The 26,517-nt window shown below is 34.6% G+C and overlaps 1 protein-coding gene across 2 annotated transcripts in view; it reads right to left on the bottom strand.

Annotated features, from left to right (window-relative positions):
• SFR6 (sensitive to freezing 6) overlaps positions 1-26,517 on the bottom strand; it is a 212,951-nt gene that overhangs the window by 63,195 nt on the left and 123,239 nt on the right. For both annotated transcript variants that reach the window (XM_089798209.1, XM_089798210.1), the window contains 2 exons: positions 5,532-5,622; positions 829-1,422 (listed from right to left, as the gene is read on the bottom strand). In XM_089798209.1, the coding sequence (XP_089654335.1) occupies positions 829-1,422; positions 5,532-5,622 (685 nt within the window). The remainder of the gene's footprint in view (positions 1-828; positions 1,423-5,531; positions 5,623-26,517) is intronic.

The raw sequence follows: 26,517 nt of genomic DNA, 5'->3' as shown, positions 1-26,517 counted from the left end.
CACTTGCCTACACTTCAAGGATCATCGCCATTGTTTTCAGTAATTTAGAAAGAATGCATACATTATGAACTCCCTTTGATGCTACTTCTTTGGCTGATTTACTTAAAACTAGAGCTAACACAAAAGCTCCCCTCATAGTTATTCTTGTATAATACAGTCTCATTACATTGTCTTTAACTATTGCATCAATCATCAGAGTTTCAGATTTCTTTTGGATTCATTTTCCATCTTTCATATCTTCTCTACCTTAATTTCTTATTTTATGAGCTTTAACGGGGTCATTGTTTGTGTACATTCATTTTCAGAAATCAAGCACTAAGCAAAGAAGAATTCTAAACACAAAATATTTTAACATTTTATGTAAAAACATTGTACTTTGTCCTTATCCATTTCTATCTTAAAATATTGAGATGAAATAAAGTTAAATAGTTTAATCTTCATTCATAAAGTTTTACACTTTACCTAATTTGTAATAACTTTCAACAGACATTTTCTTAAACATGATCATGTATTATTTGCATTTCACATTGATGATAACTCAATGCTGGAACGCAGCCATTGCTTAGTGTCATAGCAACATATCCACATATATATCCTATATATGGCCACAGAAGCATGAGTCTTTCAATATCATCCAAACCAAATTCACACATAACAATAAAAGATCACATTGCATAACAAAAACTGAGGGTAGATCCACAAATGCCATATCCCATGGTTGAGAAGTAAAACTCTATTCAGCGTCTCTAAAAATTCTGTATCCAAAAAATGCCTTGTCATTAACCACGAGAGGAAGTACCTAATTAAGGAGGCAAAAGAATATCTCACCCTCAACAATTGCCACAGCTAAAACTGATCCTCCACGAGATGGGTCAAATGCAAGAGCAGAAACACCTGACGCCCATGTGGTAGTTGCTGCTGATTGAGCTGCTTTTTCAGGATTTACATAAGCAGAAAAATTAGAAACTGGGGAGCAGTTGAGTAAAATAGGTTCAACTGGCTCCACAGCAATCTGTGATTGTGTACTTTTCCCCTCTGCAGATTGATATTCTTGCCAGCTGAACAAATATGCAGCAAGTTGAGAAAAGCCTGCCCATTGAGGGTTCAATGAGGGTGGAACACTAATTCCTGTGCTTGTTTTGACAGTAGCTTGTGGATTGCTTCCAGTACCTGGTGTAACTTCCCAAACTACAACAGTTGATGGGTTCACAATAGGGACACCAGCTACAAGCATTGTGCCTGCCTCAGTTATGATAGCATCAGCTGTCATGATACCACTTGGCCCAGCTCCTAACAACCCCTTGTTTGTCGTAAACCATTTTGGAGATGTGCCAGATTGGTTTTCAGGCCACTGAGACCACCGAAGTTGCACAGAGCCTGATGAAAAAACTGAACAAACACAGAGAAAATTCGGCCAGCAAGCTGCAAATAAACAAAACAAATATCAAATGAGTTCAGAATGATTTCTAAAAAGCAAAAAACTATTAATCTATAAAAAAGAATGAAATTCCGTGTTACACTGAAGTTTCCAGAAAGAGAAAATGATGAAGGATTCACGTTTCCAGAATGTACAAGTGTACTATAAATTCCTAAACAATAAATAGATATTAGAAACCAAGCTTCTCAAGAAATGCTAGGTGCCCAATTATGGATAAATATTGTCAATACAATAAATCAAATCGTTGTTTAAAATAAGTAGTTAGTGATAATACTAATAAGTAGCAGTTAATTTCATAATTTTGTGTTACCAGATAAAAGCAATTGATGGAATTGACCACTAATTCAATTTAGATTATTGTATTCTCTCGAAGTTATACAAAAAGAAACCATCATTGTGCTACACTAAATTTTTTCAGATAACAAGCCCTCATCTGCAATCTACATAGTAATGCACATCTTTTTGACCTGATGATAGGTAGGTCTTTATTTAAGAATTTGTTCAATGTTTTTTCTTTTTTACCCTCAAATAGCATTCAGATGCCTAATGCATTTCCTCCTCTTGATTATGCTTTCCACGTAGGAGGTTTGAGATATATATGCATTGGAAAGGCTCTGTTGTTCAGACATCAGTTTAATTCTAAGGTGGAGGCACGAAGGGAAGAAATTGAGATGAAATCGCCATCAACATCCATTCAGGCCTAGTGCAAGGTTAAAATGAATAAAATTCTACTCACAGAGATAAAAACATCAAATATGATGAAATAATTCCAGGTAAAAGAAAAAAAAAGCTGGTAGAAATTTGTAACTTGACAGCAATCTTGTTGATAGAGTTGATGCTGAAAAACAACTTTTAATTTACAAACATGACAGTCCCTTCATTATATATATATATATATATATATATATGGGAAACATGATGAACACTAATATAAAAGTGGAAATTCACTCTAAGTGGAAAAGTGTCCTAATAAATAGAGAAATGAAAAAAAAAGATTGTAAAAGAGCCATGCTTGCAACAGTTTATATAAAACAGACAATTAAAGAACCTATCATTCACAAAATCTCCTTCTTTCCATCAAATGATCTCACAAGACCTTACAATTAAATGTTTACTCTTGCACATGTCAATGTATGTACAAATCGCCCAATACATTTACAATGTATTTTTCTTTGTTCAAGATAAAAACACAAATTGGTTGGCCAATATATTTCTCAACCATTCATGTAAGGGTTGAAGTAATTACCATTAATATTGAATTTGATCCATTAACAAACATTATGCCCTAACACTCCCTCTTATGTTACTGGGAATTATGCTATAAGTAAATAGGACTTCTTTGACAACCATGCCATAAGTATAAAACATGTCAAGACGAAAATAGCACACCATCATAAACGTCAACATAATTTAGATCTGAATTTCCTCAAAATGATGTTAGAAGATATCATATTAACTTGCCTACTAGAGCTCCTGCGTCCACAAAACAACCCCCATGTCATGCCTCACGAGTTCTTATTGCAATACATAATGCCTATTGGCCTTGCATACACTGCTACTATAAATGGAAGAAGGAATACAAAGAACAAGATACATAATTCTTGTAGATCTTTCATACAGTAAAGTGCCTACGAGTCTTAGCAATGCAAAAAAGATAAGTTTACACACCCTAGCACTGCATCTGGATTTGGATACGATTGGGTTTGGATCCTGGTGGGCAATGGAGTTTAGTATGGTTTAGAAGGGAGTGCCCTTAGACCCCCAAAGGGATTCATTACCCTCAGACCCCCTTTTGATTTTTGAAGTACACTACAATGTTGAATTTGCACAATACAAGTCATTGTCTAAAAACTTGCCATTAGTCTTCTTGATGTATACTTGTCGTCTAGAAGACTGACTTTTCTTTTGAGGGGGACAGTGTAGTCAATATACAATTACTATTGTTGTGTTCAATAATACTGATTAGCAGCCAATGTACTAACTGCTTTTAATAAGTTGATTGTCACTCTCGGATGGCTGTGTCGGTTGGTACTTGTGTTCCTCCTGGCAACCATTGGGTCCTTTAAATATGATGTGTATCACCAAGGAGAGGAGGTGGAATAGTCTATGAATTGTAATTCTTTGCTGACCATCTCTAGTCTTCTTATCTATAATGAATTCATTAGCAAATAAAGATATAATTTACTATTGTATCTGTTATAAATTGTCGACATCATAATTATTTCATGTATGTAATTTACCAGGTATAGTAATAAACAATGTCTGGTTTTTCCATAATTTTGATGCCTCAATTATCATATAACTACTAAGTCAGTCTTTAATGCAAATTCACCCAAACTCTATTCCTATAGAATTAGAAGCCCAAACTATCTTGAAAGAGCCTTGTTGAGGTAAACAATGTTATCTGTTGGCATCTATGTTCCCCCGAGTTTCCAGGACAGGGAGAGCAGCGGACAGTGAGACAGGTTTCCAGGACGACAAATTTTTCTGCCGATTTTAGGGACAGGGGGAACGGCAAACAGGGACGGCAAAAGTGACATTTTTGTTTTTTTTTTTTAATTTTTTGTGTTATAAAAAATTGGGGATGGATGCAAGTCCCCAATGAAGTCCCTGGGTCGGGGACGTCCCCATCCCCAAAATGCTGCCTTTTCTGGGGAGGACGCGCCCCGGGGAACATAGGTTGGCATAGTTTTAATGATCCGTCTACCCTCTGTTGCTTTAACAGTCACTATTTAATATATTTTTCCTGACATACATTACTTGATTGAATTTCAGCTATCAAGTGACTAGTCCAACCCCAAATTATGTTAGTGATTTCTCTCCTTCAGGCTACTACCTCTGGGCTGGTTTTTTTGCACTTGAACTCCAGATAAGAAAGAAAATAAAAGCTAAGTCAATGATCCCGATACTAATTAGGATTCAAGTTTTCCAGTTCGCTTTGTGGATTTGAACAAAAGAAACTTGATGTTGAATTAGTTTTGCATTCAATCTTGATACTGGTTCAGGTGTTCAGTTGCAGACTATTTCACAGGGTTTGGCGAACTTCATATATTAAGTTTGAAATCCAATTTCACCATAATATAAAATTTTCTTTTAAATTAACCTTATAATACAGAGCGATTATCAGGGTTTTCATTTTAATCATTGCACAGTCCAAACAAATAAAGAGCAGCTAGGGCAGTCCACCAGTCCAAAACACATATCGACATTTTTTATTCTCGTTTTTGTCAGAGATAAGCTGCTTATTTTAGTGTTTACAAAAAACATTACCATATTCGATGCATAATACAATTTTGCTTGCTGACACAAGGTGTGAAGTGTGGACGAGGGTGAGGTAAAAGTTGAAAATCAAAATGGAAATGTTTCTATTGCTAAATCCAGCGAGAAGTGTTCAATTTGTCATTTAATAGATAAAATTTAACATATTCTTTATATATTTTAATAAATTAAACTTAACTTTTGTTATTATGTGTTCAAAAATTAATATCATGTTGTTTACAATTATTAAATTTATTATCATATTTTTTCGTCTTGATAAAAAAATTAATTCAACTTAACTATTTTATTTCAAATTTATTTAATTTTTTAAATAGATTCTAATATTGATAATAATTATTAGCTTATATTTTTTATAAAAATATTGATTTTTTTGTATATATTACTTACGACTAAAATAATTCAAATTTATATAAGGCAAATTTATGTCGACATTTTTTCGTGAATTTTTTACCTTATCAAACTTCATTCTAATTTTATTGTTGTTAAACTCAAACTAGAATTCAAACCTTGCAACTTAGGTTGTAGATCTAGACAATTAAGATTTGGCATTTATGTTCATTTCAGGTTCATTGGTAGGTTGCCATGAGGAATCCACAATATACTATATAAGTAACAATTCTATAAGCTAAAATCACTATATGAATCTCACTTATATTGCCAACTTCTATATTTTTAAGGAACGTAGTAACTTAAATATGTGCCAAATTTGGTGTCTTTTCCTAGGGCTGTAATTAAAATTCATATATTCATATTTTCAATTATTTAACCATTTAAAAGATGAAATCCAGAAATTCTATGCAGAAAGGAAAGCCACCTGATGTTTGAGGTTGATGTGAAAGATTCTTTTCCTCGAGCATTAACTTACAGTTTGCTGAAGCATTTGTGCCCGCATTAATCCACCTATACTGCAAAAGAAATATCCCAAGCTTATTAATACAGTAATTAATTTTCTAAGACTGGACTTTCATATTGAGATCAAAGATTAGTATTGCAAATGGATCATATATGCCCATCACATACACAATCCAATAGCAACAAAAAGTACTCTACCTCAGTTAATCACCAATGGCAATACTAACATCATTGTTATAATACCCTTTTTCCTAATTGCAATGTATTTATAAAATAAAAACTGTAACTATTGAATGCATAAAACTAGTTCTGTAACAAACTATACTATAGAAAACATGCTATCAAAATCAGAAACCCCTTTAAGAAAACCATTTTAGATTTTCTAATGCATAGGAAGAATTGTTCAAAACTTGGAACAGACATGCTCTAGATAGAATTTTGAGAATTTCACATATGAACTCTTTGTAGCAAACAATGGATGCAAGCTGGATATTCAAGCAGCTTAACCTAAAAGAAAGACACTATCATATCATTTGGGCTATGTTTTCAAAAGAAATTGATTATGAAATTAAGAGTATAGATCTGATAAAGGTGTTGAGTTTATGTCTAATGAATATGTTGTTTACTGTGAAGAAGAAGGTATTAAAAGACAGCACTTTGGAGCCAGCACACCTCAATAGAATGGGGTAGTCAAAAGGAAAAACAGAATGGCAAAGGCATTGGCCAGAACTTTACTTAATGAATCAAAACTTCCTGATAAGTTTTGGGTGGGAGCAGTGCACACAGCACCCTATTTTCTAAACAGGGTTCAGCTTAGGCCTGACAGCAGAAAACTCCACATGAGTTATGGTATGGTAAGCCAGTTTCAGTTAAATATTTTGCAGTTTTCAGAAGCAGGTGTTTTATTAAGAGAGAAGCGGAAGGTTTGAGTAGTTTTAATTCTAAATGTGATCAAGGGTTGTTTCTTGGTTACTCAACTCACAATAAAGCCTAAAAATGCTATAACAATACATTAAAGAAGGTTGTTGATAAAGCCTAAAAATCCTATAACAATAGATTAAGAATATTGTTGAATGCTGAAATATCCCCAATAGATATTTACTCATTCTTTCTCAAAATAATATTCAGAATTCAAGTATATGAAAATGCGTTACATACCAACAGTATAAAACCAGAAAATTCTCATAAATTTCCTTAAAACATGTTATTGCATTATACAACAGCAATACAATAACCAATATTCAAAGTCCAATATTACACACAGTTTTACCATCAGATTGGAAAACTAAAAAAGAACCTCTAAGCACACACAAGACACCTGATTTGACGTCTCCACGGACAATGGGTTTGCATCCACTGTCCACCGGCACAAGGGTCTACGTCCTCACAGTGGCTGAAAGCTGAAGCTTTCTGAATAACTCTCGCAAGAGAGAAACTGAAATTTGAATCATAAAACAAGCATGCCTAACTAAATGAGCCTCTCTTCTTTAAATCCACAAAGTTGTGACTCTTCGACTCCCCTCCTAGCTTTCCATCTTATCCCTCCTTGTCACCTTTAGCCCACCTTGTAATACTGAATTGCCCCTTTTTATTCACGCTCTCATAGAAAATTTTAATATTATATGAACATGTCTTTGAATCTTCTAATTTTCCAAAAAGGGGACATTACAAATCTCCCCTACTCAAGATTGCTTGTCCTCAAGATCAGTACCAGGATCCCATATGAATCTCTAGGTAGCTCTCTAGCCCAATCTAAAAACAAATCCTGCCACACTGCGAAGCAAGGTGTCAAATTGCAACCAATCCATCAACCATATCCTTGGATCCCATGTTAATCTATGAAATATTGCTGCATTTGTAGGTTGTACAATTCTAGTTATCATCGCATCTAGTCTCAAACTGAGTAGAACTACAACAAAATCACCAACAAGCCATAGACACATATGGTCAACACTTGGATCGCAAACCCTGTTCTCATGACCAACTAATACAATGAGGTAGAAATGTATCTAGGCGCTATGTATAACCCAGTAGATGGTGACGACCCAACCTAAATAGTTGATGTAAGAAACGAGCTTCTCAAAAGCTGAAAACAACACCAAGGGCAAATCAAATATCATACTGTCATTGTCAATCTGGAGAACCCCCGAGTACATAGGTGCTATGAATAAGAATGAAGCTGAAAAACCATTCCTTGTGATTGAAACATAATTCTCATCAACTCTCCACCAAGATCTATTCAATGGTTGATGTATGCAATCCAACCAACTCTGTATGGGTTGAAATCAAAAACCATATTTGGAATGATAAAAGGGTGAGCGAACATAGTCAATTCACCACACCAATCTTGTGACCAAGACTCACTGCTAGGAATTGTTTTTGGATCCAATATTCTTAATTCAAGATCATCCTCTTCATGACAATAGAAAAGAGTTCCCCCATTTATCTCAAAAAGGGGCTTATCAGAAGTCCAATCAGCATCTACTTAAAACAAGCGGTTGTCCACAAGCTGAATGTGATCTAGAGTTTTGGTACTTGGTTGTTTGGGGCAACTATCCAAGTCATACGTCTGCTAAATACTATCAAGTTCATCAATTACTTCTTCAAAAAACTCCTGCCTCTCTTTACCCTCATGTTCCTAAAAATGATTCATGATCCTAATCTGATTTTTTGCTTCCTGAAGAGAAAATTAAGTATCATCCAATGCCTCACCAGCATACTTAAGCTCCATGTTGAGCTACTTAATCTCATTTCTTTCTTTATTAAACTGATCAACATATATTGCAACAACCTTTAGAATATAATCCCTCTCAGAAAGCAAACACCAATAATTGGATTTCATAGTTTTAAGAGTTGTTTCAACTACCTACAAATCAATAAAAAGCCAATCTCCTTCCACTTCCCTTTGAGCCTCCTTGTAGAGATCCTCAACCACCTTGTGAGTGTTGTCATAATGTACCAAAGATGCCACAACCATGTCTTCACTAACCTTCAGCTAGTTCTTTAATGCGTGCATCTCATTATTATCACGTTGATACAACTCATCATCTTGTGGTGTCATCTTGGACTATTTATTGAAGTTAATATCATGCGTATATGAAACGTATGGTTCATCATACAAAGGCTCCAACATGCTGTTACCTTGAGTACAACCAGCCCCGTCAACAAGTTTGCAATGAAAGGTGACAATCTTTCATGGACATATTTATTCAGAAAGTAATTGTTTGTAAGGTGACAATCTTACAAATGATAGGCTTGATATCATGGACATCTCTAGATATTGTTTTGGGCAATTAGAGATCATAGATAACAAACTCATTTGTTATCATGGACATCTCTAGATATTGCTTCGAGCAATTAGAGATCATAGATAACATATTCATTATGATTACTCTTGATATTGTTTCGAACAATTAGAGATTATGATGCACGTTATGATAGTGTTCATAGCTTGGTGATTTTTATTATCTGACTCGTCACTGTTTCAAAGTGTTAATATCAGATAACGTAATTAGATATTCTATTTTGAAATCTAAATGATGTTTTACTTCTCCCTTGCTAAAGAGGGAGTGTTAATGTTTAGCATCAATAGAAGTATATGATGCTTATCTGATATACTACTCTGTATTCATGTTCTCAGATAAATGTTTGTTGTAGTTACTTATACATATATATATGTATATCGTTTGGATTAAACCAATAGCATTATCAGCTGAGAAAACATCGACTGATTGCATTATATATCAGCGGAGGTTATGATATTGTCAAACATTGAAATTAGCAGCAGTATTACTTGTGATTGCCAACTACGTTATGTTTAAGATTACTTTGTGTTAACACGGCAGTTATTGGCCATGCCATTGTAGAGGCATGACTCTTCGTGGCCAAAGGCCACGTAGAGCCACGACTCTACGGGGGTCATGACCCTTCACTACTATATATATTCAGCAATCTGCATTCAAACAATCATCAGCACTTTTCTTTATTATCTAATCTGCAGGGTCATTGTTACGTATAGTATACATCTCACATTATCAGCAATATTTGAAGAAGTAGATTTTGCATACAAAATCTAAGATCATCAATATTTAGAGGGCAACTCTACTCTACAGTAATACAAGTAAGAGTTTCTATTGTTCCCATAGTTATTGTAACAGTTTTATCTATCAGAGATTCATAAAATCTAACATGGTATCAGAGTCATTCTAATAAGAAAAACTACTCAAAATTAAAAGGAATTCTCAGAATTTTTAAAAGAAATAAATTATATTATTAAAATGGTGAATCATGTGAGACTAGAAGATAGGCTTGAGGGAGCATCTAATTTCTCATCATGAAAAATTAGAGTAATGATAATATTAAGGGAAATGGAATTAGAAGAATATATTGAAACAAACATGTCCATGCCTAAAAATGAGCCAGAGAAAGTAACATTGAAAAGACATACTAACAAAGCCATGAAAATCATTATAGACTCTGTAAAAGATCATATTCTCTCATCCATATCTAGTCTCAAGACTGCATTTGAGATGTTCTCCACAATTCGAGATACATTTGAAATCAACAATACTAGTAGATTATTAATTCGAAAACAAGATCTACTATATATAATGATGAAAAATGGAGAAACTATTACCTCATACTTTCTAAGAATTTATGAACTAAAAGATTAACTTGCAACAATGGAAAATCGAGTTGATGACAAAGAACTCAACATGATAGCACTAAGAGGTCTTCCTCTATCATGGAAAAATTTATTTGATGTAGGTTTAAGCTCTCAACCTGAACTCCCCAAATTTGATTTATTAAAGAATGAAGGCACACAAGAAGAATCTAGATTAGTCTCAAAAGAACTAAGTACAAATCAAGAGGGAGAAATTTAAGCATTTCATGTGAAATCAAACAAGAAAAGAAAATTCAAATACAACAAAAAGGAATCTAACAAATCATACAAGCAACATGATTGGTCCAAAGTTAGATGTTTTAAATATGATAAAATTGGTCACTCCCATAATTTCTGCCCTGAAAGGAAGAAAATTCAAGCAACTTTAGCAAAAACCAAAGGACAAGGTGCAAAGAAAGAAGAAAGAGAAAACTATGCTTTTTACTTAACCCTTTCAAGTGAATTAAACTCCAACCACAACGCTTGGATCACAGACAGTGGAGCATCTCAGCACATCACAAATTTTAAAGACAAATTTGAAACCTCCGAACAAACCTCAAAAGAAGTTACCATTGGAGATTACTCATCCTATTAAAGGAATTGCTTCCTGTTCAATTAACCTAAATTCAGGAATTACAATACAACTCAAAAATATTTTATATGTACCAAGAATAAAGAGAAACCTTGTCTCTATTTCTGGTCTTGCTGATCAAGGATTCAAAATCACATTCCAAGAGGACAAAGTTCTATCTTGGCCTAGGAACTCTAATATCAAGAAAGCCATTTCCACCAGATTTAGAGATGGAAGTCTTTATAAAGTTTGTAATAATCAAAAACTAGCTCTTAGTCATGAAACTTCAAATTCCACCAAAATTTGGCATAGGAGACTAGGACCTTCACTATCGTGCATTGTCATCCATAGGAAAAATTGTAAAAGGCTTACCTAGTCTAAAAACTGATCATTTAAGCATTTGCAGAGGATGTGCTTTAGGCAAAAATACTAAACAATTATTTCCTAAAAGTGTTTACAAATCTAAATCCATTCTTGAACTGATCCATACTGATCTTTGCAGTCCTATGTCTATACCTTCTCTTAATGGGTGTTTCTTCTATGTAATTTTTATTGATGATTACTCTAGAAGAACCTAAATCTATTTTATGAAACAAAAAGAATCAGCTGAAGTTTTATCAAAATTCAAAGAGTTCAAAGCCTTAGTTGAAAATCAGTCAAGACAGAAAATAAAAACTCTAAGATCAAACAATGGAGGTGAATATATCTCTGATATTTATAAGAATTTTTGCATTGTTGTTGGGATTAAGAGGGAGTTTTATGTACCTTATCATCCTCAACAAAATGGAATTGCAGAATGTAAAAATAGATCAATTGTTGAATCGGCTAGAGCAATGATGCATGATCAAAACCTTCATACTTCCTTTTGGGCTAAAGCATCTAACACTGCAGTCTACATTCAAAATAGATGTCCACACTCAGTATTAGAGAACACCACTCTAGAAGAAGTATTCACAGGCATTAAACCTGATCTAAGCCATCTAAGAATTTTTCGATGTCCAATTTATATCATAATTCCTAAAGAGAAAAGAAGAAAATCAGAACCTTCCGGAAAGAAGGGGATATTTATTGGATATAGTGAAACAACAAAAGGATACGAGGTTTTCATTCCAAGTCAAATAACAATTGAGATTAGCAGAGATGTAAAATTTGAAGAAGATACTGTCTTTAATATTTCTAGAAACAGTGATGAATCTATTACTAAATCTATTCCTAAAGTAGATGAAAATCAACAAACAGAAATTGAGAGGGAGAATGATATTGAACCATTCTCTTCCACTATGTCTAATCATGAAAATTTTGAAAATGTCAATAATAAAAGAAGGCCACTTTGGACTAGGAAAATGATAGAAGAAAATCAGGTTGAACCTAATGAAGTGATTCAATAGAGCAAAAGGACAAGAAATCAATCATGTTATGTTGCGATATTAACTGAACTTATAAAAAAAGAACCTTCCAATGTTAAAGAAGCACTTTCAAATCAGTCTTGAAAAGAAGCTATGATTGAAGAATATAACTCTATATTAAAAAATGATGTATGGGATGTTGTACCAAGACCTAAGAACAAATTAGTAGTTTCATCCAAATGGTTATTTAAAATTAAAACATGCATCTTATGTCAACATTGAAAAGTACAAAGCCAGGTTTGTAGCTCAAGGTTTCTCATAGAAAGAAGGCAATGATTGTGAAGAAACATTTGCTCCAGTTGCTAGATATACTTCAGTCAGAACCATCTTGGCTATCACAACATCCAAGGGATGAAAGGTCCATCAAATGGATGTCAAAACAACGTTCCTTAATGGCAAAATTGAAGAAGTCTATATCGAGCAACTAGAAGGATTCAGCACTCATGATAGCAAAACTCATGTTTGTAAATTAATGAAAGCACTTTATGATCTCAAACAAGCTCCCAGAGTATGTTATGAAAGGATAGACCACTATCTAATGAAGTTAGGATATTCCAAAAATGAAGCTGATCCCAACTTATATTTCAAAATAGATGGTGATGATATGATTATTCTTGTGTTATATGTTGATGATTTATTCATAACAAGTGAGGAACATCTCATAAAAAAATGCAAACAGGAACTCATAGCAGAGTTTGAAATAAAAGACTTAGGTCTACTTCACTACTTTCTTGGATTAGAAGTCTGGCAACAAGATAAATACATTCTTCTGAATCAAAGAAAATATACAGTCGACATTTTAACAAAATTTGGAATGATGGAATGTAAACCAGCTGCTACTCCTATGGAAGTAAGTCTACACAAGTTGAAGGATGATATGATCAAATCAGAATCTACAGATTCTACTTACTACAGGTAGATTATTGGATCTTTAATGTATTTGGTGAATACTCATCCTGGCATATGTTATACTACTAACACCTTAAGTCAGTTTATGTGTGGACCAAAAAAGATACATCTACATGCAGCTAAATACATTTTGAGATATGTACTATTCGAATGGGAATCAAATATGATAAAGTTAACATTGAACTTCATGGATATTCTGATTTTGATTGGGCAAGCAATCCTACTGAACATAAGAGTACTTCTGGATATTGCTTCAGTCTAGGATCTAGTATGGTCTCTTGGTCCAACTGAAAATAGATTTCAGTTGCATTAAGTTCCACCAAAGCAGAATAGATTGCATCTTCTTTAGGTGCTAGAGGAGCGGTATGGCTACGGAAGTTGTTAGCAGGTCTATTCAAAAAACCTTTGAAGCCCACTGTGATTCATTGTGATAATCAAAGTTGCATTAAGCTTTCAACCAATCCAGTTTTCCACAATCACTCCAAACATATTGAAATTCTTTACCACTACATTTGAGACATGGTAAATCGAGGAATTATTCAACTGGAGTACATCTATACTAATGACCAAACAGTTGATATCTTTACCAAGCCTCTTGCTAAAGTGAAGTTGAAATACTTTAGAGAAAAACTTGGTATGATTAATTTGTAATATTGAATATTGAATTTAAAATTTTTAATTTATGTGTGTTTATGATTCTATTGTCGTTTAGTCACATCATATATGTAATGAAAGGTGACGATCTTTCATGGACATATTTATTCAGAAGGTAATTGTTTTTAAGGTGACAATCTTACAAATGATAGGCCTGTTATCATGGACATCTCTAGATATTGCTTCGGGCAATTAGAGATCATAGATAACATATTCATTATGATTACTCTAGATATTGTTTCGCACAATTAGAGATTATGATGCACATTATGATAGTGTTCATAGCTTGGTGATTTTTATTATCTAACTAGTCACTATTTCGGAGCGTTAATATCAGAGAAAGTAATTAGATATTATATTTTGAAATCTAAATGACGTATTACTTCTCCCTTGCTAAAGAGGGAGTGTTAATGTTTAGCATCAGTAGAAGTAAATGATGCTTATTTGATATACTAATCTGTATTCATGTTCTCAGATAAATGTTCGTTGTAGTTATATATATATATATATATATATATATATATATATATATATATATATATATATATATATATATATATATATATATATATATATATATATATTGTTTGGATTAAACCAATAACATTATCAGCTGAGAAAACATCGACTGATTGCATTATATATCAGCGGAGGTTATGATATTGTCAAACATTGAAATTAGCGGCAGTATTACTTGTAATTACCGACTGCATTATGTTTAAGATTACTTTGTGTTAACAAGGCACTTATCGGTCATGCCATCATAGAGGCATGACTCTTCGTGGCCAGAGGCCACGTAGAGCCATGACTCTACGGGGGTCATGACCCTTCGCTGCTATATATATATTTGGGTAATCAAATCGCTGTAGAACATCAATATACAGCATCTTGGACTCAGCGATCTACATTCAAATAATCATCAGCACTTTTCTTTATTTTCTAATCTGCAGGGTCATTGTTACATACAGTATACATCTCACATTATCAGCAATATTCAAAGAAGTAGATTCTGCATACAAAATTAGAGATCATCAATATTTAGAGGGCAACTCTGCTCTATAGTAATACAAGTAAAAGTTTCTATTGTTCCCACATTTATTGTAACAGTTTTATCTATTAGAGATCCATAAAATCTAACACTAGTCTAAATTTCTTTAGCCTCCCCTTCGTCATTATGGTTTCCACAAACTGGATTGGTTGTGCTAGTGGTCTCACTGGTCAAGCAAATTTGTTCCTACCTCATAGGGGTTCCTTTAACTTGCAAACCCTTCAAGTTTTTCACTATCAGCTGCAAAACTTTCTCCAACACCACATCATTGTAAGTTTTTCTAGGAGATGTTATTCGCATAATCTCATTGAGACAAGAAGCAACTACAAGGTTAACCTATTTATCTGGATGCTCCATAAACCTGGGCTAAACCAAGGTCACCATTGAGGGTTGTAAGGCCCAATTTAAGAGTCTACAATCTGCCTGCTCTACATTGGTCAAATAAGTTTCTGTAATGACCCTTACTATAAAGGTCACTAAAAAAAAAAACCAATACTGTACTGTGGCAATTAGTCAAATAGTTTGCAAATAAGCTCTGATACCACTGTAATGACCCTAACAGGATTATTGCTTCTTTAAACACCAAAATCTTAATATTTCAAGGGTTTGACATTTCATCAAACAATTAGCAAACAAGCTCACACTTAAAAGAACCAATGCTTAAATTTAGATAATTCATACATCAACCCGTCTTATAATCTAAACAGCCTTATGAATAGATAGTGTGCTATTTAAGTTTATCAGACTGGGCATACAACTATTAAGAGATTGATAATCCCAATTCACCAAATAAACAAATACAGAACTGATAACAAGTAACAGTGATTAAATTCCTCTAGCTTTAAAAGAAAAAAACAACATCAGGAACCTGGGATGCCGCTGATGGATTCGATCTATTTGCCTACTATTTGCCTATCAGCAGTATCAGCGTTTGCCACTCCATTTTTTCGAAACTCATCTGCCCCAATAGACATTCCTTTTGCTAGCACTAATTGTCCATAAAAAAACCTTTCTCAACCTCTGCTTGACCCACTACTCTAAATTTATGAGCTCTATCTGATTCCAACTTCTCAACAATGTACCTGGCAATTTCTTGACCATTTCTATTGTATGCAGCTAATATAATGACTGGTATTCGTTCCTCAAATGCGTCATCCACGTACTTATCAATTCCTGGTCGTAATGCCTAGCTACGAACCCCGGCCTCTGTACTTCATTCCTTCTACTGGTAACAAGTCCCAACTTCGTCCTTCTGCTATTGTTGTAGACTCAAAACTACACACTGGACATAATTTACTCCGGATTTCGCCGCGGCTGCCGAAATAATGAAATCGCGATGTGATTGGTATTTGTTTAGACAGTGCCTTCACTGCCCAGATGCCCCTGCAGCTGCACACCTAATGGAGGCGGCCTTGCGATTTGGAGATTCCTAATTTCGCCTAGCGGAATTGACACAACCTGCGCTGGCTGCCGTTTCCAGCTTGGTCTCCGCAATTCGTCGGGTCTGCTATATGAACACTCAGAGCCGATGGATCCAAGTTATATCTGCTCTCATTCAGACTTATTGCTTGCCGTAGGATATTGTGAGCGAGTTAATATGATCCGCCTAATATTTTAAACCCTGTGCCCTGAGTCGTGTGTAACTATGGAGTGTGATTGAAATATGCTTCCCGCCTGCTAATGGCGATTACAGTTTCGGGAGTACATGAGTAGTCCCCACGAAATTCGGCAAACCTGGCTGCTTCTTCAAACTCGATAATCGCCTAGTTAAGTGATATCAAAACCCTTCTTAATCAGCAAATCGAACCTCTTCTGAAACTCGCCTCCAATACCAAACTCCTCAATTCTGCCCTTGAAACTTCAATTCTGCCCCTGACCTGATGACCTAAATCAAATCCTTCAAAGAATAGTGATGCAAGAACCACAAGATTGGCCTTAAGCCACAAATAATCGCCCTGATGAAATGACTGAATGTCACCTCCAATCTGCAATAATTCAGATGATATTTCACACCCTCAAAATTGCGTACCAATTGAGAGTTTTCGTTCTCAATGGCCAATTGTGACAATTGCAGAAGCCCTAGGTTCCACAATGCACATGTGATTGAATCACAATCTGATATCAAGAGAGAGATAAACAACTGCCTCCTTCGAATGGAGCCCCAGGGTGCCTATTTATTCTTTTCTCTCCATCTTCTCCAGAAACTTCTAGAATATTTTTGATTTTATCTATTAAGTGACTTTATTAAATATTTTTATAATTCAAGTCACTATATTAAATTAATTAAATATAAAGTTACCTTTTAATATTTATTTATTTGATAACTTTATAAATAATTAACTTAATATCACTTATTTATTTAATTAAAATGATTAATTAGTCGTCCTCATAAAATATTCATTATTTTGGACAACCAAGTTAATCAAATTAATTAAATCGAACTGCCTCCAAAATTGGGGACATGACAGTTTCTATCTCTTCCAATTTGGATAGAACATCATTCAAAGATTCCATTTGTTCTAATTGCCACCCAAGTACATCTAGCCTACCCAATTGCTTTTCCTTCCGCAAGTTTCTTAGCTCTTCGCCATTAAAGGTGTCATTAGTATCTTTCGAAAACACCTTGTGTTTCAGATTTTCCATTGTCATAATTTGCTTCCTTCAAACTGAATTTGGATGCACTTAAGATTACACTTGATTCCACCAAAAACTTATGCCCTATTCTATTATGTCTGCTTAAACTCGTAAACTCTGTCAAATAGTTTACGTGCAATCTAATATTAATTCTACACCAAACTGCATTGTTCTGCCCAATTTTCACCTTTGCAGAAATTCTCAAATATTTAATATTCAGCCAACACCAAACTCTTAGCAGCCAACAATTTGTACTATAATTTAGCAAATCCCAACATGTACAGCCTTAGTCAATATCATCATGGAATTACACACAGATTAGTACTTTGACACTAATATATAAATTCCCCTTTTCATCTTGTTAGAATGCAACCTCAAAAACCGAACTGTGCTTCCATTGAGTATGTGAGACCCGACTATTATATGTATAACTCCCTACCGCAGCTGCGTCGAGACTACTAGACTCTTTACGATCTCTACCCCATGTTGTTGGAACTAATATTCTGTGACATGTCTCTTAAGAACTTTGTTCCCAAACTCCTCGCAATTGCCTGTTGTTAATCAATCAATATAGTTCTATCACTCCAAATATTTAACGTCTTGTTTTAATTTTTTTCCCACTAATTGCTCAGTCTACAAATATTGTTATCTAGCATCGATACTAACACTCACTGCTTATATAGTCCCAAGACCATCTACAAATGATGTTGGAACTGTCAACTAGAAGGGGCTACATTCCACTAGTCCTTACAACACCATGATAATTGCAAAGCTTGATGAATCCCTCCTTAGAATTCTAATTACAACCTTTGTTCTCTTCTTTTAGGCTTACAATTCATAGATTCTTTTCCATCGATAATCCTCTCTATGCTTCCTTCTTATTTTAAATAACCCCATGCCATCTTACAGCAAGAAATGGATACCCTGAGAAATTCGAATGATGTAACTTGTTCTACAAATAACACAGCAAGATGCCACTAAGCTGCCACTAAGCTGTCACTGCACATCAAGACACTTCTAGAGTACCGATTTTCCGAAAAGATACAAGTGTTGGTAACCTTTCAAAAGTGCAGAGAGACAATGATATAGTAGAGATTACTGTAATCAAGTAATTGATGCCTCAGGGAGGCAGACACAAACAAGTTCCTCAAAGCAACATAGATACCAAAAGCATCTATAACTAACGCTTCAACCATTGCGTGTATCACCAGCTTGGTATGATGAATGTTCCACCTCATATTCAAAGGCGTTGGAAGATACCTGTCTTCAATCCCATCGAAGACTTATAGCCCTGACAACAAATATGATACTGCCTAAATGAAGATATTGGAGTCGTAATGAGCTTTGCACTGTTTCACTCAACTTAATGTGCGCAATATGCTCGAACAGCTACTCCTGCGAGTAAAATGACACACTCCCAGATGACTCCCTCAAACATGAATATACTATGTCATAAATTTTGAGACGGGTGATGGCTTTTTAATTTTTTCATAGCCAATGACAAATAAATATTTTTTTAATAACTGTACTGCAAACGTTATAAATATTGTGGCTACCCAACAGTTTTGTTTTATGTGATTATGTAACTTTCGTCTCATAACCACAACATCTACGGTTATGTCCAAGCTAGACCCACCACCTCTAAATCGAAGAAAGGAAACTGACATTACCATAATAAGAACGTGTCGCCATGATATTCTGGCAACTTATTCCCGCCCAGTCATTCCTAAAATTTCTTGTCTATTGAGACTCCAGAATGAATTCCCTTGAGTCAAGGTAATTCGTGGAGGCAGGAGTTTAGAATTTCAATCTTTTGAATGGTCTCAAGACATTACCAGTAACGGATGCTATGCCTCCCACTACCCTCAATCATGTCAATCTCCAACACTCGTATTAGATTGAGGACCTTCCCAATAGAGAGTAAATAGTTCAACCTTATTCTGAGATGGTCTTCTAGCTTCTAGCTCCCCAACAATGAGTGGCTAGCCAAAAATGATAGAATCACATTCCAAGGAGATTCAATAGAATTCCAGCAAAAAAGACTTCATTCTTCCAAGATTCAATCCAAATCTGCAAACCTCCTCTAAACACTTTGTACATTCTCTCATCCTCTGCCGCTAAACCATTCACCAGTATACTTGTATAGCACTACATGATCTATTGCTATGTATGTATTCCATTGACGACTCCTACTATTTATCATATGTGTCCCAGACAATATTCTCCCAAGTTTATTAGATGCCAAACCAATACTAGCCTCTCAGGTGCACTTGAAGACTGCTCTTTAAATATCTCCTAATATTGAATGTGCCTCCTATAAAGATGCTTGTAAATAATTAACAAGTTTCCCATAATTTTGACAATTCTTATGTATATAATTTTCAAAATCCCTCTCATGGAGCCCACAAAATTTATTTGTCAAATATTGGGACTAAATGGTTGAGGATTCCTTCAAACCCCATAACCTGTAGATAATGTATCTCTGCAATTACTTCACAGGGTAATACTAGTAATGGTCACTCAATGCACTTGATGCATGAACTTCATAATCCAGTTTCAAGATATATTTCCAGTAACCTCACAAACTGGCAAGACTATAGGCTCTGATACCACTGAAATATCCCCTATAGATATTTACTAATTCTTTCTCAAAAATTTATTCAGAATTCAAGTATATGAAAATGCTTTTCATACCAACAGTATAAAACCAACAAATTCTCATAAAATTCCTTAGAACATGTTATTGCATTATAAAATAGCAATACAATAATCAACATTCAAAGTCCAATATTAAACATATTCAAGTCAGATTGGAACACTAAGGAAAGAACCTGTAAGCACACGCGAGACACCTAATGTGACATCTCCATGGACAATGGGTTTGCGTTCTGAATAACTCTTGCAAGAGAGAAACTGAAATCTAAATCATAAAACAAGCATGCCTGACTAAATGAGCCTCTCTTCTTTAAATCCACAAAGTTGTGACTCTTCAACTCCCCTCTTAGCTTTTTGTCTTATCGCTCCTTGTCACATTTAGCCCACCTTATAATATTAAATTGCCCCTTTTTATTCATGCTCTCATAGACAATTTTAATATTATATGAATGTCTTTGAATCTTCTAATGTCCCAAAAAGGGGGCATTAAAAAAGAATTAACGTAAAAAATGAGGTGCAATTACAGAAGAGAAACTTTGAAGAATCTATTGTTAGTTCAGTTAATGTATTTGAAAGGACTCCAACACCTTCCACTAATTCTAATTAAAACACTTCAACAAAAAATACTTCTAAGAGATGATGAATTATGTTTTGAGAATGCTAGTGAAATTTCTTTTGAAAATATTGGTAAAAAGAATCCATCCAAGTTTGTAAAAAGAAATTATCCTGAATAGCTAGTAATTGGTAAAAGAGATGATGGGATCCAAAAAAGGAAAAAGGTTATTAAACATTATAATGAAGAAGTCTACCTACCTTTGATTTCTGAAATGGAACCTAAAACATATAAGGAAGCTCGCACAAATGATAATGGGATTGATGCAATGAAAGAGGAACTAGCAAAAATTGAGAAAAATAACACTTGGGAGTTAGTTCCTAATCCTTTAGATAAGAATGTCATTAGTGCTAAATGGGTGCTTAAGAATAAACTTAACGAAGATGACAAAATTGTTAGAAATAAAGCTAAACTGGTATGTAAGGGTTATGCACAAATTGAAGGGGTAGATTTTACTGAGACATTTACTCTTGTAGCCAAGCTAGAAGGTATCTACATGTTTTCGTCATTCTCAACATGTCTGCACAATCAAAAAGGCATTGTATGGTCTTGAACAGGCACCTAGGGCTTTGTATTCCACGCAAGAAGTAACCTATATTTCGAATTTGTATTTTTTTATCAGGTATTTGTAGTGGTTGTATAAATTGATGAAAATTGTTTTTGGTGAGAATGACGAAGTTTGTAAAGATTTTGCTAACAAAATGCAATCAGCTTTTGAAATGTCTATGTCAGGGAAGTTGTCATATTTTCTTGGTTTTCAAGTTTCAAAATTGGTTGAACGCATATTCATATAACAAACTAAATATACCAAGAAAATGTTTTAAAATATTCATATAGATGTATTACGAAGTAATTGGTAAAATACTTGCTGGTTAATAACAGAGACCGCGAGGCCTATATATACAAAAGAATAAAGCAATGTTTCCTTAGGAAATGATTGTAAAGAATGGAAATATTCTATGCTAGCTTAAAAGAAAGCTAAAGAAAGATAACAAATAACTACACCTAACTAAATATTAGAAACATTCTAATATTTACAATAGATTACAAATAAATTACCATTAACTAATAATATAAGCTTATATATTATCGTAATACCCTCCCTTAATGGTTAATCTATCCACGACACCAAGTTGTCCTCTGAATTTTACAAACTTATCAGTACCAAGAGGCTTGATGAGAATGTCTTCAGTCTGATATATGGTAGGAACATATGGCAAGTCTATTTCCCCGTCGTCAACCATCTGTCGTATGTAGTGACAGTGAACATCCACATGCTTGGTTCATTCATGGAAGACTAGATTTTGTGCTAACTTGATAACGCCTTCATTATCAACAGACAAAGTGGTTGGTCCTGCTGGTGACATCTGCATATCCCCAAGCATCCGATGAAGCCAAACAATTTCAGAACCTGCCTTGAGTGTCCCTCTATATTTGGCCTCTGTAGAGGAGAGAGAAATTGCCTGTTGCTTCTTACTGGTCAATGTGACGACACCTGATCCCAAACTGAACACATATCTAGAAGTTGACTTTTTATAGTCAACAGAGCCTGCCCAATCTGAATCTCTGAACCCACGGAATCTAGGATTAGAACTTCAAGGGTAAAGAAGTCGATAATCTAAAGTTCCCTTCACATAATGAAGCACACGCTTTGTTGCCATCCAATAATCAGCCTTGAGAGCTGTCATGTGAGATGTAGCTGACTGCAAAGTTGATATCAGGCCTAGTAGCAGAGAGGTATATGAGGTTGCCTACTAATTCCCTATATGTAGTATCATCAACGGGAGGAAAATCAAACTTGGTTGATAACTTGAGACCTTTCTCCATAGGTGTAGATGCATGCTTGCAATCCTGCATACAGAATTTGTCTAATAGAACCTTGGCATTTTTGGAGTAACAGATGAATATATGAGAAAACTGTTGCCAAATCTCAACACTTAGGCAATAATGCCCAATCTCTACAATGTCAAAAGGCTGGCATAAATCATGTTTGATTCCCTGAACCAAAGATGTCAAATTGTCAATGATGATCAAATCATCCACATAAATAACCAAAAGGATGATGTCACTGTCAGTAGTCTTGATGTACAAATTTGAGTCTAAAGTAACTACATTGTTTTGTTGTGGTGTGTGGGGTGTGTTTAACTGGTGTTTGATGCAATGAGCATTCAAGAAGCTAGAGAAGTCATTAGAACAATGGTGTACTCTTGTCTGCCACCAAAAGTAATAGAATTTAAGTAAGGTTGGGAGTTAGTGAACCGGTCTCTACGATGGGTGAAGTGACGAGAGGCACCTAAATCAATGTATTAGACAAACGACGTCAATGTATTAGACAAACGACGTCACATGATCTGCAGGTCTTTTAGCCATGAAGGCATAATAAGAAGCTTTCGTCTATTCAATGTGCTCTGCACTATTCCCTTTGGTCTACGATCCTAATTGCTAAGATTGGGCAGCTAAGCGTTTCCGACATTCAACCTTCATGTGACCAAACTTGTGACAATAGTTGCATTGAATGTTCTTCTAGGAATCTTATGAAGTTGGAGCAGATGATTTTTGTTAAGAATACCGCTGAAACTTGCCTTTATCCTTCTGAAAGGATTTAGCAGCAAAGGCTTACTCTTTTGAGGTAGAGCTAGAACTGTAACCTATTGTTCCCACCGATCTTGCTGAAATAGAAGTGTGCAAAAATCTCTAAACTTCAGATAACAACAAAAGACTTGATGTTGAAAGTCTTGATAAAATGCTTGTGGGACTTTTGTGAACTCCAGAGAGTGATAACCACAATGTCCTCTTCCTCCATCTTGCGACCAATGGCAAGCAGTTGATCATGGATTTCCTTAATCCTGATCAGGTGAGCCTAGAGCGATGTTCACTCATCCATGATAATAGACAATAAAGTGTTTTTCAAAAAGAAAGCTCAGCTTTTGTCAAAAGTCTCGTGAAGATTTTGAGATGTGTCCACATCTCGGCAATTGTCTTGCCGGATGGAATCTAAGCGAGTTGATTATCAACTACGGATAATTTAGGAAGCATCACCGCCTCCCAATTATTCAAATCCCATGTATCCTAATTAGCACCAGGGGCAGTCGAACGCTATGTAACACCCAAAAAAATCTGATCAGTATCGTGATATTGAAAAATTGCTATTATTCGCTGCTTCCAAGTGCCACAATTCCGACCATTGAATTTGGAATAGCTCTCAAGCATAATATTAGTCAATGATGTAATAGCCCATTTTTCAATGAAAAAGCATGAAGATTTGTGAAGGCATGTTCGTTGAGGCTAAAAAAGAATACCTAGAAAATTTGAAAGGTAACCCACAAGAGAGCTGTAGAAAACATAAAAAGAATATATTGTCAACTTTTGGGTCTGTTGGCTCGAAAATTGAGGCATAAAAATCGAGGCACCCAAAAAAATTGGACAATTAAGTTGAGCTCACGAAAAAACCCACCAAGAATCTATAATCAAAAAAAAAATTCAAGTCAAAAAATTAGGGTTTTGAACAGAAAAGTCTTGGGCTGAAAAAAGCTTGAAAGCAATGGCAAATCTACAGCAAAAAACACAATTTCTAGGCTCAATTCTATTACTTGGTTATTCCCAACCCTAGATGTGCAAAAAAATGGACGAAAATGCTCAAAAAACAGTTAACATTTTTTTCAAAATCCACCCGAAAAAAAAAAAAAGAACATTGATCGTCAATATTCTCACACAAACCCTAGTTCGAACCAAATATTTCAGAAAAGTGATTTCAAAAATAGGGTCCGATAATTTCATAAAAGAAATTATGATTTTCAATTTTTTTTAAATAAGTGGCTATAATACCATATTACGAAGTAATTGGTAAAATATTTGCTTGTTATTAACAAAGACCGAGAGATCTATATATACAAAAGAATAAAGCGATGTTTCCTTAAGAAACGATCATAAAGAATAGAAATATTTTATTCTAGCTAAAAGCAAGCTAAAGAAAGCTAACAGATAACTACACCTAACTAAATATTAGAAACATTCTAATTTTACAATAGATTACAAATAGATTACCACTAACTAATAATAGACACTTATCTATTATCATAATAGGATGCACCTAATCTTGTCAATACACCAATGATTACAAATTGTACATTAACCAAGGATGATAATTCTCTTGCAATAGATCAAACACAGTAGAGGTCTATGATAAATAGTTTATTATATCTAACAACATCTAGACCAAATATAATGCAAGCAACATATAGCATTGCTCAATTTCAGGCTTCTGCTAAGCTTTCTCATCTAAATGGAGTAAAAAGAATCTTCACACGTTTAGAGGGTACTACTAATATTGGGTTTTGGTATTCACAAAAATAACAAATATTCTCTTAGGTTCATTTAGAGTTGGTTCTCACTACCTCAGACCTCGGACCGATCACCATATGGATCGGGCTGATCAGATATGTCAGTTGTGTACTTTGTCAGAGGTTGAGACTGAGATCCACTTCATTTTCCAATATCCTCTTTATTATTAGATCAAAGGGAGATTTACTGCCTTTTTAGAGACTGTTTTTCTCTTTCGATGTTCTTCAGCTATATTGATTAGCGATGTCTTGCACTTTATCTTTAGGAGGCCACCCACCTTCGAGAGATTACGTTGCAGTCTTTTATACCTCAGGGGTGTACTTTAGACCAGCTCATTACTGCCTTTTTCTCTCCCTTGTCTCCTCCACGGGGTTTGAAAAGGCCTTCTAGTACTTCTCATTCCAGATCGGTTAGACACTGCACCAGTGTCTCTAGGTAGAGACAATCCTACAACATTTTTACACGGCATTCTAAGACTATGGATCATTCACGGGTTTACCCCTCTATTACTGATTTTTTTGTGACAAGGAAGGACCCTTAGTCCTTACCTTGTCTTCTCCCTTGTTTTGTTTCTTGCTTTTTTTTTTCCTCATTCACCATTTGGTGCTTCTGCTTTGGCTAGCTCTTCTATTTGTATGATCAGTCCCATAAACCTTATTGGTTTCTCATGGAAATTAATAATATTATCTTATCTCAGAGTGTATATTGATGCATATTATGCAAGTTGTTTGAATGGTAGACGCAGCACCAATGATGGCTCGGAACCTTTCTTTTTGGAGATAGGTTAGTAGCATGATTAAGTAAGAAACAAGATTCAGTTACTTTTTTCACAGCTGAAGTTGAATATGTTGTTACAATTGCTTGTTGTACACAAGTCTAGCGGATGAAGCAAACTCTTATGGATTTGAAGGTGATATTTGAAGATCTAGTACCTAATTATTGTGACAATACTAGTGTGATTAATATTTCCAAAAAACTGTTCTCCATCTTGCACTAAACATATCTCCATTAAATATCATTTTTTGAAAGAGTGAGTTGCTGACCGTGAAGTTAGTCTCAAGTATGTTTACTAATGATCATGTTGGTTACAATTGAGAGATACGACACCATTTGAATAGTGCTTTTAATATCTAGGTCTTGTAGCAAAGTTAAGTTCAATTTGAAAGATCTTTAAGGGGATTCTTTCTATGTGCACCCTAAAATGGTCGCCTAGAATATGGGCCCCCATTCTTCAATTTATCAAATGATGGAATCAATTTATCAATTTCCTATATCAATGCCTTCCAATATTTTCAATTGAAATAAATTTTCTTGATCAAATCTCTATTAATTCAATTATTTAACATTTCCTAAGGTTTGATCATTTCATCAATAATCTTATTTAATTAAAAGAAAACATCCCTTTTAAATAAATAAAATAATCTTATTTAATTAAAAGAAAATCTCTCTTTTAA

Source organism: Cupressus sempervirens, chromosome 8 (assembly GCF_028749045.1).
Source record: "Cupressus sempervirens isolate cs-2001-9-10 chromosome 8, ASM2874904v1, whole genome shotgun sequence".
Lineage (NCBI taxonomy): Eukaryota > Viridiplantae > Streptophyta > Pinopsida > Cupressales > Cupressaceae > Cupressus > Cupressus sempervirens.
Note: the sequence above shows the minus strand (reverse complement) of the source record. Positions and strands in the feature narration are given on the sequence as shown.